General features: G+C 36.0%; 1 protein-coding gene across 3 annotated transcripts in view; it reads right to left on the bottom strand.

Moving 5' to 3' along the window:
• The window catches only part of LOC150099255 (sodium/hydrogen exchanger 9B2-like), a 285,631-nt gene that overhangs the window by 197,439 nt on the left and 72,686 nt on the right, over window positions 1-15,506 (bottom strand). For all 3 annotated transcript variants that reach the window (XM_090403898.1, XM_090403899.1, XM_090403900.1), the window contains exon 3: window positions 3,607-3,882. In XM_090403898.1, the coding sequence (XP_090260024.1) occupies window positions 3,607-3,882 (276 nt within the window). The remainder of the gene's footprint in view (window positions 1-3,606; window positions 3,883-15,506) is intronic.

Genomic DNA, 15,506 nt, shown 5'->3' with positions numbered 1-15,506 from the left:
GAATTTAAAGAGGCAGTGAAGGAAAAGAAGAAATCATATCAAAAGTTCCTGGCTAATAAGTCAGCTTTCGCTCTTAGAGAATGCAGAGACAAATGTAAGAAACATTGTGTAAAACTAGCTAAACAAAAGTCATGGGAGGACTTTGTCAAGAACATAGAAAATAAATATCAAGAAGGTGGTAAGATATTCTGAAGGTTGTTGAAGAAGCTTAGAAATGGAGGAAAGAGGGCTGTAAAAGGAGTTAGAGATGATAAAGGTGACATGAAAACAAGAGAAAAAGATATGCTTGAAGTATGGGGTAATTACTTCGAAAAATTGCTAAATGAAACAAGCAGTGATAGCACAGTGGTAAAAAACACTCAGCAGGCATACAGTCAGGAATACATATCCATATTTGAAGTAGAAAAAGCCATCAAAGTCTTGAAATGTAGAAAGACAGCAGGAGTATATGATATTCGACCAGAAATGCTGAAGTATGGTGGTATAAGAGTCTTACAGTGGCTGCACTGCGTTGATCAGAAAGCCTGGACAGAGGGACGAATTCCCAATGATTGGAGTAGAGCTCTCATGGTACCCATATATAAAAAGGGAAATAAAATTGAATGTGAGAATTACAAAGGTATATCCCTACTGAATGTTCCAGGCAAGATTTATGCCAGTATACTTGAGAAATGGTTGAGAAGAATTGTGGAAGAAAAGCTTGGCGAAGAACAAGCTGGATTCAAGCCAAATAGAGGCTGTCAGGATCAGATCTTCACTTAACGAAAAATAGTTGAGAAAGCATGGGAATATAACAAAGATCTGTATTTTATTTTTGTCGATCTGGAAAAGGCATATGACAAGGTGCCAAGAGAGAAGCTATTCAATACACTACAGTTATATGGTGTCAATAGGGCATTATATCAAGCAATACTTAGTCTTTATTTGAGTTGGTCGGCAGTTAGAATTGAAGGATGTACATTATCCCCTCTGTTATTCATTATCTATATGGATCACATTATGAAGGAAAGTGGTATTAAACATGATATCAGAATTGGAGATGTTAATGTCAGGTCTTTGCTTTATGTGGACCACGTTATACTTCTGAATAAATCTGCTACTAGTTTGCAAGATTCCCTGACTAAATTGAATAACTGTTGTAATAGATATGGTATGAAGGTCAGCATTAAAAAAACAAAGACAATGAAAATAGGTAGAATTGTTGAAAATGTCAACTGTGTTGTGAACGGGGAACCCGTGGAACAAGTAAAACATTTCAGCTACTTAGGCACGATTTTTAGTGAAGATGGTAAATTAAATATGGAAATAGACAACAGAATCAACAAAGCTGGTATGGTAGGAAGTCAATTGAATAAATTCATATGGAATAAGAGAGAAATAAGTCGGAATACTAAATTAGCTGTATACAAGACAGTGTTCAAACCAGTTTTAACTTATGGATCTGAGAGCTGGGTCAGAAGTAAAACACTTGACCAAAGACTAGAGACCGCAGATATGAGAGTCCTGAGAAAGATTAGAGGCGTGAACAGATGGCATCAATGGCAATATCATATTAAAAACGAGGATATTAGGAAAGAACTTGGCATTGTTGGCATCCAGGAGTGCGTTAGCAGAGCTAATCTCAGGTGGTATGGTCACTTAAACAGAATGGGCGAGGGAAGATTAGCAAAACAAGTGTTCTCTGCCCGGTTGGCAGGAAAACAACCCAGAGGAAGACCAAGATATAAGTGGATTAATACGGTACAATGTGGCTTAGACGATAGAAATATAAGATCTGATAATGATAATATTGGAGTCTTGACAAGTAATAGACTGATTTGGAGGAAAATTGTAGATAGGAAGTCAGTAATTATTTAAATTTTTCATGTAGTACTATCATATCCTGTACATCCCTTGAGGGTACATGTCAATAATTTGATGATGATGATGATGACAAATCTTATTGAAAATTCCGTTTGTAAATCTTCAATAATACCAACAAAAGTTTCTTTTTCTGTTTGCCTTCCAACTGTAGATGCAGATTTGTAACATATATAATGATGTAAATTTTCTTCCATCATATATTTCTTCAACAGACATAGTTTGCCTTTGAAAGCTTTTAAGAGTATGTCAGAAAACACTTCTGCTAGTAATTTACCTTGGCCCTACATGTTTAAATTAAGTTCATTAAAGTAGATGTAATGTCTACCATAAATGCAAGAGACATAATCCATTTTTTATCCGATAGTTGTGGGACAGTATTTTTGTGTTCCTTCATGAAAATATCTATTTCTTCATGTAAATTAAAAAATCTTTTTAGCACAGCAGCTATACTTAACCATCTAACACTTGAGTAGTAAATAACGTCCTCTTGAAATGTCCATAACGTCTTTTCTTGATGATAAAATTTTACGTGCCACATGCCATGTAAGTATGGTCAACCTTTTATGGGCTGCCAAAAATGCACGTTTGGGCCTCATGCGGCCTGCCGGTTGCCGACCCCTGGCTTAGACCACAAGTCAGCAGTCTCAATGATCCTATGCATATCTAGTGATAACAATGTGAATCTTTATTATTATTATTATTATGTGACACCCCCAAGGAGTCCAAAGCCTCATCAAGGGAGAGTGTGCCAACAGCATCGAACGATTGACCCCTTACAACTACTAACCACGCTCAAACTTGCTTAATTTTTTGCAAGCCATTGATCATGCAATGAAAACTCAAATCTGCTGCTAAAAACTTGCTTCATAATGGGACATCTGCAGTATGAAATTCAAAAATGGATGTAATTATTTCTCACATTTTGAATTCATATGTAAACATTCTGTCATTTCTTTCATGCATTTATATTTCATTGTTTAATATGTTTCTCATCTGTTGAGACAGCATATTTCATTTCACTATACATAAATAACACTAAAATATTTTAAGTTTCCAAAAAAATAGATAGAATAAATTGGTAGATTAATTATTTGCAAGTTCTCAGTTGAACTCAGCACCTAAGAATAGAGAAAAAAAATTTTTTTTTCCATTATACTGAATTTTTGTTACTATAATTGATAATATTAAGTAGAACTCATAAAAAGTAAATTAAAATTGATAATCTTGTTACAAACTATTAAACTACTAAACCTTAGTTATTTTTATTTAATTATTATTATTTTTTGGTTAATAAAGTTTATTACTTAATTAAAAGAATGTTTCACTCTGGATGACCTAAAGGACATCCATAGGAAAACATTAGTTTAATTAAGTAAATCAACTTTATGCACACACACATGTGCGTTCATGCGTAATAACTGAATTTTAGTAGTTAGGTAGCAATAGCCTCTGAATTTAAAAGTCAAAATTAGGAAAATCAGGTGCAATAAATCTCTACCTTAGAAAACTTATACACATTACTGCCATGCTTCTAAGGCTTTTTACATAAAAATGAAGCACGGACTACAGATCCAAGAGAAAGAACCAACAAATTGTGTTTGGGAAGAGCAAATAAATTGTACATTCACAAATGCACAATTAAAAACACACATGACATATATTTGCTTAAACTCCCGATAACAGTATATATTTCATTTGTGAGTATTATATTCCATACATCAATAACAAACAATATATTCTTACCTAATGTAGTTTGGTTTATAGTACTGTAAGAACCAAAACCATCTGTGATTGACTCTGAGCCACCAGAAAGAGTAAAGATATGCTTGGGTGCATCATGTCCATGAAGTTCTCCATTTGCACAATGATGGCCAGGCTCTGCTTTTTGAAAATCATGTACATTTTCTTTACTGCTATGTAAACTTGAAGGTGGTGAATATTTATCTTTCTCAGCAAAACCATTAGACTGGGATCCATCTGTACTGTCAACATCTTCAGGTATTCTTACTAAGCCAAAACCTTCATGCAAAATGAAAAACACAAATATTTAATATCACATTAAATGTGATGAAAAATCATACACATCAACACCATTACTAGCACCTTATATGCAACTGCTGGGAACTCATTTTTATACATAAAAACATTTAAAAATGAATACATCTAATGTTAAAGAGCTTAAGTATGTACTGATTATTTATTATTTTATTTATGCAAACTCCTTGCCAGCTCACAAAAGTTACAAACCAATCATACATTAGTATCATGGGAGTTAAGGTTTAAACAATCAGGAAACTTTACTTCATATATCAAATAGGGAACCTTTTTTTATTTTTTAAGGTAACTTAGATCACCAGTGATGAAATCACTGGTGATCTAAGTTACCTTAAAAAATAAAAAAATCTATCATCTATCGTAAAGATTTATTGAGTCTTAGATCAAATAATTAAAAGGAATGTATCATAGTATGTGAGAAGTGCGATGAAAGGCTAGGAGATTCCAAATATGAGAAGAACAGTGTTACCAGGAATAATCAGAAAATGGATGGGAGCATCTGGCAGTAATAACATAAGTGACGTGGATGAGCTTAGGCAAGAGTTAGTGGAAATGAAGAGTCAGGTTAAATGTATGGAAATTGAATGTTTAAAGAAGAGTAACTGATGTAAATGGCAAGGAAATAAATAAGAAGAGGCAAGTATCTAAGGATGATAGGGTTGCGTTATATGGTGACTCAATCATTAAAGGTGTGGTAAAAAATAAAGTGCGCAAGACATGTTTTACAAGTGGTACAATAAAATGAATATGAGATGCTTTGCAAAGAAGGAAGGAAGGAACAGATGTCAGGATTCAAACTAATGGTGGGCACAAATGACTCGAACAGTGAAACAAGGAAGTGGAAAGGGATTTGAAGAAGTTGTTGCAGGAAGTGAAGGATAATTGTGATTAGTTTGTTGCCTAGATATGACAGTAGTGAGCTGAGAAGGAGAGCAATGATACCGAATGACAAGATGGCTGAATTGTCTCAGGCAGATAGTGTTCAATTTTTGAATGTGTGGAATGAATTAGACGGAAAGTTAGAATGGTTCAAAGCTGATAGAATGCATTTGATTGGGTTGGGTGTTGGTCATTTAGAGTGATTGTGGTTTACTAAGCATACACAGGGTTCATACAAAATTAGTACCACTAAGAGTCAGAGAGAAGTGCACTATAGAGAAGCCAGCCTGAGTGGTTAGTGTATCCACTCTCCAGCCACAAGGCTACGGGTTCGAATCCCGCCGTGGGCATGGATGTTTGTGATTGTCTGTAAAAATACTAGTGGTGGTGGTGGTGGTGGATAGTAGATGGCGTTGGTGTAAATGATGCAGTTGGTGGATGAGATTGAGTGGTGGAGACGAAAAGTTGTAGAGTAGGTGCCCTCCCTCGATGAGTCTTTGAACTCCCTGGAGGTGTCAAATAATAATATCGCTACTGTCAGCAGGCTACAAATTTTTATCTAACATTATACTAAAAAGAATCTTGCCTTATGCCAAAAAAAATATTGGTGAATATCAATCAGGATTCCAAAGATCAACAATTGACCAAATGTTTACACTCAGACAGATACTAGAAAAAAAAATGTGAATGCAATTTGCAGGTACATATTTTATTTGTAGACTTTAGAAAAGCATATGACAGCATTCATAGAAAAATACTTTGGGGAATATTAGATGAACTAGGAATACCTCATAAGATAATATATGTAATCAAAATTTGCACCACTGACAAATGAAGCATGGTATTAGCTAATGGAATTAGATCTGAACCTTTTGATATTATTAAGACAAGATTGAAGCAAGGAGATGCCGTTTCGCCCATCCTTTTTAATTTAGCATTAGAAAAATGCATTCAAAAAACTGTAAAAAATAACAAACAGAACAGTAATACAAGGATATGAAGATAAGATATGATTTGTTGGAGAAAATGCTGAAGACGTTAGAACAACATTTAGAAAACTCGAAACTGTTGCTGAAAAACTAGGATTACAAATCAACCAGGATAAAACTGAATATTTAAATGTATGAAGAAATCATACTTAAGGGGCATTTTACCATTGATAACCTGAAATTTAAAAGTGCCATCTCCTTCATATATCTTGGAATGCTGATTACTCAAGATAATAAAATGAGTACAGAAAATTTCAGTCGATGAAATTTTTCATTTTATGCAGGTGTGGAAAGGATAAGCGGGCATCCTTGGAAGCTAAGAATGAATGCTGCTAAGAAAGGGGCAAGGGCTAGATTTATCTCTCATAGGGTGTTGTGTGATTGGCATGGATTGACATTGGATGTTGTGTGAGCAAGCAGTGAGAATGAATTCAAGAATAAGTATGATAGCTGGTGCATGTAGTATGTGGCCTCCTTCAATGAGTCTCTCTTAATAATAATGATAAAAGTTAGAATACATGCCTCCAATAGATCTTAAAATTCATTACATCATTTATTATCTTCCAAAATTCTATCAAGCAGAGTTAAAGCAGAAATATACAAGACAATCATTAGACCTATTGTTTCATATGGAGCAGAAACCTAGAGCATAACAGACAAAGATGCAAAAGCATTGCAGATATTTGAAAATAAAATCCTTTGGAACTGTGAGAGATAACATTACAGGTGAATGGAGAAGACATAACAAAGAACTATATGAACTCTATAGATCCCCACTTCTAGTTGATGAGATATGAGCAAGCAGATTGAGATGGCTTTGACATGTAGAAAGCTAAACAAGCATTCAAGATGAAGCCTGATGGAAAGTGACCCAGAAGCAGACCACTGATGCATTGGAAGAATAATATTCAAAAAGACTTAGATGAGATGGGAATTCAGAATGGGAGTGAAAAAACTCAAGACAGAAAGGAAGGGAAGAATTCGATGCATGCAGCTAAGAACCTTAGAGGTTCAACTAGCTGAAGAAGAAGAATCAAAGAGAAGTTGAGAAGCAGGTTGTGGAAGGACAGGAAGAGAATGGATACCAAGGTGAGGAAGTGATTATAGGAGAGCAAAGTGATGCAGTGCAAACTGGTGGGGATGATAAGAATATAAATGAAAATCAGAGTCAGGATTGAGGGAAATGGAGATCAGGATGAAGAGAGAAGTGTGCCATGGCAGAGAGAAGGGAAAGAGTGATTATGTTGATGGGATGGCCTCAAAGAGTGAAGAATTGTTATGCTTGTATACTAATGTACATAATATCAGAAGTAAAAGGGCTGAGTTTGTAGCACTAATTACATCAGTATGCCCAAAGATAATTAACATAAGTGAAACTTGGTTGACTGAGATGATATACTGTCAAGACTTGAAATGGTAGGATATAAAATGTTCCCAAAGGATAGGAAGATGGAGAGGATGGGAGGGGGTATTGTTAATGGTAGAAGAGGAATTGTGTCCTTCAAGAGTCATAGGGGAAAATAGTAGTACGTGTGAAGATTTTGAAGCTGCTTGGTGTGAAGTTAAGATCAATAGAATAGTATATCTAATAAGATGCTGTTATAGGCCAGGGAATGTGTAGAGTATTGATTACGAAAGGTTTAGACAAATTAGTTTGGTAAGTAAAAGGAAGATGATCCTAATGGGAGATTTTAATTATAGGAATGTGAATTGCAAACAAGAGATTGTATAGTAAAAAGGAGAGCGACTTCGTGAGTTTCTGCAGGATAACTATCTAAAGCAGCATGTGATGGAAGCAACATGAGGTTTATCAGTATTAGATTTGGTAATATCCTCACAGGATGTGGTTGTGAATGAGGTATCAACACTGCCACCAATTGATGAAAGTGATCATAGAGTATTGGTTTGGAAGGTAGTCAAATAAGAAAAAACTGTTATCAAGTAGGTCTATATGTGGAATTATAAAGGTGGGTGATTAGCAGAAGCTTCGTAGCCAATTCACATGAATACATTAGGTTGATGAATTGCGTAGAAAAGATGTTGACAATGCATAGGAAATGATAAGATAGTATCTAATACAAGCAATGCATATCAAGAGTTAAGCAAATAAATAGAGTAAGAGTAGGATGTATGAACAGTGAAATCAAGTAAGCAGTGTTACAAAAGAAGTTGTTATGGAGGAAGCACAAGACAATTTGCAGTGAACAGATGCATGAAGAATATAAAGTGCAGGCCAGAAACATGACAAGCATGGTTAAAAAAGAAAAGTAGAATATGAGAGGAGACTGGCTAGTCAGGTCAAAGCTAATCAAAAGGAATTTTTCTGCTATGTGGGAAGCAAGAAGAAAAATAATTATGGCAGGTTGATGCTGGTGGGCAGTTATGATAGCAGAGTAACCAAAGAAAATGATATAGTGGAATTATTTAATGAACACTTTTTCAGTGTATATCATAGTGGTGTGAATGATGCTGTGCAACATGTTGAAGGGAGGCAAGAATTAGGAGAATTTAAGGTGAAAGAATCAGAAGTATCAAATCTTGCTCAGGTTAGATGTTAATAAGGTTGTGGGAATTGATGACATATCACCACGTATTTTTAAAGAATGTGCAAAAGAGTTAGCCATGTCCTTGTCCTGGTTATTTAATGAAATCTTGGAGTGAGGAAGGTTCCTAAGGAGTGGAAAGATGGCAAAATAATATTTCTTCACAAGCATGGTTTGAGAACAGAAGTTTCCAACTATAGACTGGTCTGTATACCTGCAGTTGTGATCAAATTGTTGGAAAAATTGGTTAGGAAGAGAATACAGGATTGGGTTGATAAACATAAGATTCTCCATGATGGTCAGCATGGATTTGTAAAGGGAAGGTCTTGTTTTAGCAATCTGTTTATGTTTTATGATAAGGTAACAAATGCGTTTAAGGGAGAATCATATAGTGATATTCTTGGACTTTGCAAAAGCATTTGATAGAACCAACTTACCACATGATAAGTTGGTGTACAAGCTACAGAGGATAGGAATAAATAGTATATTGGATAGATGGACTGGAGATTAGTTTTCTGAATGATATTAGCAGGTTGTGTATGATGGAGCCACGTCTCAGAAAAGGAAGGTGACCCATGGCATGCCTCAGGGTTCTGTTCTTGGAAACCCTTAATGATATTTCATGTGGATTGATTGGGGATCTTCAAATGTTTGCTAATGATGCAAAGTTAGGTAGATTTATCAAGAGTAGTGCTGATATTGATTCTCTACAGGAAGATGTGAATAGACTTTTAGCTTGGACAAATGAGTGGGGTTGCAGTTTTGATGTTAATAAATGCAAGGTGTTACACTTTGGGATACAGAGATATAAGGATGTGTACTGTATTGGTGGAGTTGTACTTCAGAAAGTGGATATGATTCATGATCTTGGAGTGATGTTGGACAATGGACTGAAGTTCCAAGGGCACATCACACATACTGCAAAGACTGCACATGATACTGCTGCTAAAATAAGTTTAGTTTAATCCTTTATCCAAGTATGAGCAAACAAAGTTTGTGTCTGAAAGTATCTTCAGGACTGGGGTAAGGTAGTGCAACACCAGGCAACTCGTTGAAAAGGTGGAGAAAGCTCTCTCATCACTCCTATCTCAGTACCCATAATGCAAATCACATCTCCTTGCAGATATGTGTAATGCTATGCATTAAGGCAAGGGCCACTACCCATACCGGCTTCGACCTTTATTGAGGTCTCGTCAGTGGGAGCCTTAATGCACAGCATTACACATATCCGCAAAGAGATGTGCTTTGCATTATGGGAGATATTGAGATAGGAGTGTTGAGAGAGCTTTCTCCACCTTTGCAACAAGTTGCCTGGTGTTGCACTACCTTAACACAGTCCTGAAGATACTTTCAGGCACAAACTTTGTTTGCTCACACTTGGATAAAGGATTAAACTAAACTTATTATAGTCTAACCAAGTGAAAAATAAACTCTCAACATCTTTCTCTGAATCCGGAGTAATTTAATAATAAGGTTGCACACCCTTTGGCAACTCCTATAGGTTAGAATGACCTCTCATTGCTTCTGCCTTTGTATCTCCACTACTGGGCCTGGCTCCCACTGATGAGACCTCAATAAAAGTCGAAACCGGTATGGGTAGTGGCCCTTGCCTTAATGCATAGCATTACACATATCTGCAAGGAGATGTGCTTTGCATTATGGGAGATACTGAGATAGGAGTGATGAGAGAGCTTTCTCCACCTTTGCAACGAGTTGCCTGGTATTGCACTACCTTACCCCAGTCCTGAAGATATTTTCAGGCGCAAACTTTGTTTGCTCACACTTGGATAAAGGATTAAACTACACTTATTATAGTCTAATCAAGTGAAAAATAAACTTTCAACATACTGCTGCTAAGATAAAAAGTACATTGACATGTATGGATAAGGAAGAGGTGGTGGTGCCTCTATATAAGGTGCTGATAAGACCACATATGGACCATTGTGCTCAGATTTGGTCACCTAGTTTTCATTGTGATGTGGAGAAACTAGAGAGGGTACAAAGATGAATAACCAAAGTGATATTAGGATTCTGGAGTTATGGTTATAAAGAGCATTTGACAGAATGTGGATTACAGAGGCTGGTGGATAGGAAGAAAAGAGGATATATGATAGAGACCTTCGAATTAGTTAAGGATTCTATCAGATTAATACAGAAGAAAATTACAAAAAAGAGTGGATGTTAAGATAGGAAGAATGAGAAGTCATCCCTGGAAGTTGTATAAAGATGCAGTGAAGAAGGGTGCAAGGAGTAAATTTTTTATGTGTAGAGTTGTTAGTGAACGGAGTGCATTGCCTGAGTGCATTGTGAGTGCAGGTAGTGTAAATAACTTCAAAGCTCATTATGATAGGCATGTTGATGGTTGAGTGGGTCTCCCACGATAAGTCTGTTGACTCTATAGAGGTTACCAAATAATCATCATCATCATCAAATTCCTGCCATGTACCCTCAAGGGGTGTACAGGATATGATAGTACTACATGAAAAAAATTACATCATTATTAATTTCCTATCTACAATTTTCCTCCAAATCAGTCTGTTACTTGTCAAGACTCCAACATTATCAGATCTTATATTTCTATCGTCTAAAGCATTTTGTACCGTATCAATCCACCTATATCTTGGTCTTCCTCTGGGTTGTTTACCTGCCAACCTGGCAGAGAACACTTGTTTTGCTAATCTTTCCTCGCCCATTCTGTTTAAGTGACCATACCACCTAAGATTAGCTCTGCTAATGCATTCCTGGATGCTGACAATGTCAAGTTCTTTCCTAATATCCTCGTTTTTAATATGATACTGCCATTGATGCCATTTGTTCATGCCTATAATCTTTCTCAGGACTCTCATATCTGTGGTCTCTAGTCTTTGGTCAAGTGTTTTACTTCTGACCCAGCTCTGAGATCCATAAGTTAAAACTGGTTTGAACACTGTCTTGTACACAGCTAATTTAGTGTTCCGACTGATTTCTCTCTTATTCCATATGAATTTATTCAATTGACTTCCCACCATACCAGCTTTGCTGATTCTGTTGTCTATTTCTATATTTAATTTACCATCTTCACTAAAAATCGTGCCTAAATAGCTGAAATGTTTTACTTGTTCCACAGGTTCTCCATTCACAACACAGTTGACATTTTCAATGATTCTGCCTATTTTCATTGTTTTTGTCTTTTTATTGCTGACCATCATACCATATCTATTACAACAGCTATTCAATTTAGTCAGAGAATCTTGCAGACTTGTAGCGGATTTATTTAGAAGTATAACATCATCCGCATAAAGCAAAGAGCTGACATTAACATCTCCAATTTTGATATCATGTTTAATACCACTTTCCTTCATAATGTGATCCATATAGATAATGAATAACAGAGGGGATAATGTACATCCTTATCTCACACCAGATTTAACATTAAACCATCTTCCTGTACTTCCTTCAATTCTAACTACTGACTTACAACTCAAATAAAGACTAAGTATTGCTTGATATAATGCCCTATTGACACCATATAACTGAAGCGTATTGAATAGCTTCTCTCTTGGCACCTTGTCATATGCCTTTTCCAGATCGACAAAACTTAAATACAGATCTTTGTTATATTCCCATGCTTTCTCGACTATTTGTCGTAAAGTGAAGGTCTGATCCTGACAGCCTCTATTTGGCCTGAATCCAGCTTGTTCTTCACGAAGCTTTTCTTCCACAATTCTTCTCAACCGTTTCTCAAGTATACTTGCATAGATCTTGCCAGGAACACTCAGTAGGGAAATACCTCTGTAATTCTCACATGCAGTTTTATTTCCCTTTTTATATATGGGTACTATGAGAGCTCTACTCCAATCATCGGGAATTCGTCCCTCTGTCCCGGCTTTCTGAACTATGCAGTGCAGCCACTGTATGACTTTTATACCACCATACTTCAGCATTTCTGGTCGAATATCATCTACTCCTGCTGCCTTTCCACATTTCAAGCCTTTGATGGTTTTTTCTACTTCTAGTATGGATATGTATTCCTGACTGCATGCCTGGTCAGTGTTTTTTACCACTGTGCTGTGATCACTGCTTGTTTCATTTAGCAGTTTTTCAAAGTAATTACTCCATACTTCAAGGATATCTTTTTCTCCCGTTTTCATGTCACCTTTATCATCTCTAATTCCTTTTACAGCACTCTTTCCTCCATTCTTAAGCTTCTTCAACAACCTCCAGAATATTTTGCCACCTTCTTGATATTTATTTTCTATATTCTTGCCAAAGTCCTCCCATGACTTTTGTTTAGCTAGTTTTACACAGTGTTTAGCATTCTTGCATTTGTCTCTATATTCTCTAAGAGCACAAGCTGACTTATTTGACAGGAACTTTTGGTAAGCTTTCTTCTTTTCCTTCACTGCCTCTTTAACTTCCTGTGTCCACCAGGGAGTTCTGATTTTTTTATCCTTACAGATAACCTCACTACATGCCTCTCTGGCAGAATCAATCAATGTTTTCTTCAGAGTTTGCCACTGAATCTCCAAGGTTTGATTGCTGTTCTCAAACTCTTTCATTTTTTCTTCAATAATCTTTGTGTATTTTAGCCTACAGTTCACATCTGAGAGCTGCTCAACTTTTATTCCTTTAAAACTTTCTTACATGTTATTCTTTTCTATATGAAATTCAATTTTATCCTGCTCAAGACTAAATAGTGATCACTTCCAATTTCAAATCCTCTGTACACTATGGTGTCCTGCACCAGGGAGAAAACATCACTATCAACAATAACATAGTCAATGAGACTTTTCTTATTCCTAGCCTCTTCTCTCCATGTGAATTTGTGCACATTTTTATGTTGGAACATGGTGTTAGTAATAACCAGTTCATGTCCTGAGCAGAAATCCAACAGATATTTGCCATTATTATTAGCTTTGCTCTTTTCTCCAAATTTTCCCAAAATATTTTTGTATGTCTCACAATCATTTCCTACTCTGCTATTTAGATCCCCAACAAGGACCAACTTTTCATTTTTCATTGTGTCAGTTGCTTTTTCTAAAGCCTCAAAAAATTCCTCCACTTCTACCTTAGTAGAACCTTCTGTGGGACCATAGGCACAAACAAGTCTCATTGTCCAGTTCCCCATTCTCATATTTGCCCACATTACTCTACTTGAGACTGACTGCCATTCAAGAAGATTAGCCTCGTATTTTCTGTTGAATACTATGGCTACTTTTGTATTTATTGCTCAGAAAGATCTCACCAGTTTTGGTCTTTTTTGTTTCAGTCACCCCTATTATGTCGATCTGGTACTTATCTAATTCCTCAGCTAGCTCCATTTCTTTGCCATTTAGGCTTCTTACGTTGATAGTACCGATCTTTAACTCTGGTGATGTTGAGTTGGGGTTTATTTTCAGATTTGTTCCAGTAGCTGACTTTTTGCTGTTCGCCCTGGTTCCCTGGCGAAAACAACGGGGGCTTTGTTTAACCGGGCGACGCCCCAGCCGGCATGAAATTTTGTCATGTTGTACCATCATTCTATATTTTGGTTTAACCAATAAGAATACAATTTGGTCGGCTAAATCCCAAATTGCCAGCCCATCCTCGCCGTTCAGTATCCAAGTAGATACCCAACAGGGTGCACCACGAGAAGGTGAGGATTGGACATTAGGTCAGAAGCCCTGGTCGGTTCTCCGCATTCCTTTAAAGGCTATGTGGAGGTCTCTTCTCAGTTATACAGCTTTGACCCTTAAGCACCCCGTTACCAAATAATAATGTTAATAATTATCATCTAGGGATCCAATCTGTAGGTCATTAAACCCATAACCTGTTGATTAGAGAGTAGAAGTGCTATTCACTCAGTGAACCAAGTTAGCATCTAACAACCTGGTTGGCATCATTCTTTTATGTTGGTAGTTAAATGCCTCAGGAAAATAAATAATTTATCGAACTTATTAATATTTTACACAACAAAAACTTATTGACAATTAATTACACATATTAGATGTTTTTAATAACTTCACAACTGTTAAATAATTCTTTAATTATTTAATTAACAGTTTTATTTACAGAAGTATTTAACAGTTGTGAAGTTATTAAAAACATCTAATATATGTTATTAATATTTTGTTGGATTTCTAATTGGCATGTTCAGAGTACAATTTACAACTGTGTAACAGTGTTTACCACATTGTAAATTGTACTCTGAAGATGCTTGTTAGCAATCCAGCAAAACATTAGTAAGTTCAATAAATTAGTTATGTTTCTTTAGTCTATACCATATATAATCAACAAAAGTTGATGTGGGATGCAAATCACAACACAATGTCTATTATGCAATTTCTTCAACTCTTTTACTGTCTGCCCTTTATCACACTATCAGGCAATGCATTCTGTGGTACAACCACCTCCACATGAATAAGAGGGTGAGAAGTCACTTTGTGACTTCTCATACTTTTTGTAACTTCTAGAACTGGCCCCCTTGTCCTTGTTCTTTTCACATACGAAAAATCCTGCAAATACCTCTCGATAGCTTAAATATCTTAATAACATCACTCCATTTGTCCTCTATCAAGCTTTGTAGTTTGCATGCCCTTAGTCTATTCTCATAACCAACACTGTACAGTCCTGATATTGTTCTTGCTGTCTGTCTCGGTATCCTTCCCAAGGTTACTTCATCTCCTTCAAATCCTGGTGACAAGATCTAAGCATAATAATCTAGTTGTGGTATGATCAGGGCCTTCATAATAATGATTTACTGTATAAACACCAGAAGAACAAACATAAATAATTTAACGAGTTCCTAATATTTCAATGGATGTCAAACCAGCATCTTCAGACAAATTACAATTATGGTAAGACACACATTATTGTAGAAACAATTTTTGTGGAAACAATTTCAATTATAACTGTAAAGAACTGATGCCCTATCAAGGTGTCTTCTATGGACTAGATAAAGACCAAGTTAATTCAAAAAAGTTAAGGTAAATGTGGTCTTAGAATAACAGTTGCCCAGAGTTTTGCAAAATTAATGCAGCCATAACTGACTGATGCAGATTCTAAAAATAGTCTATCAGACATATAGTGACTTCCATTTAATCCTGTATAAAGGAGTATTTAGATCATGGTCTGCCAGGGTTACCTTGCAATACAGATAATAAAGATTACAATTTTAATTTTTTCAAGGTGGATTAATTGTTTCAGATCCACCAGTATG

Source organism: Typopeltis vanoorti, chromosome 14, assembly GCF_054136105.1.
Source record: "Typopeltis vanoorti isolate ZY-2024b chromosome 14, IOZ_Tvanoo_1.0, whole genome shotgun sequence".
NCBI classification, from domain to species: Eukaryota; Metazoa; Arthropoda; class Arachnida; order Uropygi; family Thelyphonidae; genus Typopeltis; species Typopeltis vanoorti.
The sequence above is the reverse complement of the archived record's forward strand: the minus strand, read 5'-3'. Positions and strand labels throughout refer to the sequence as shown.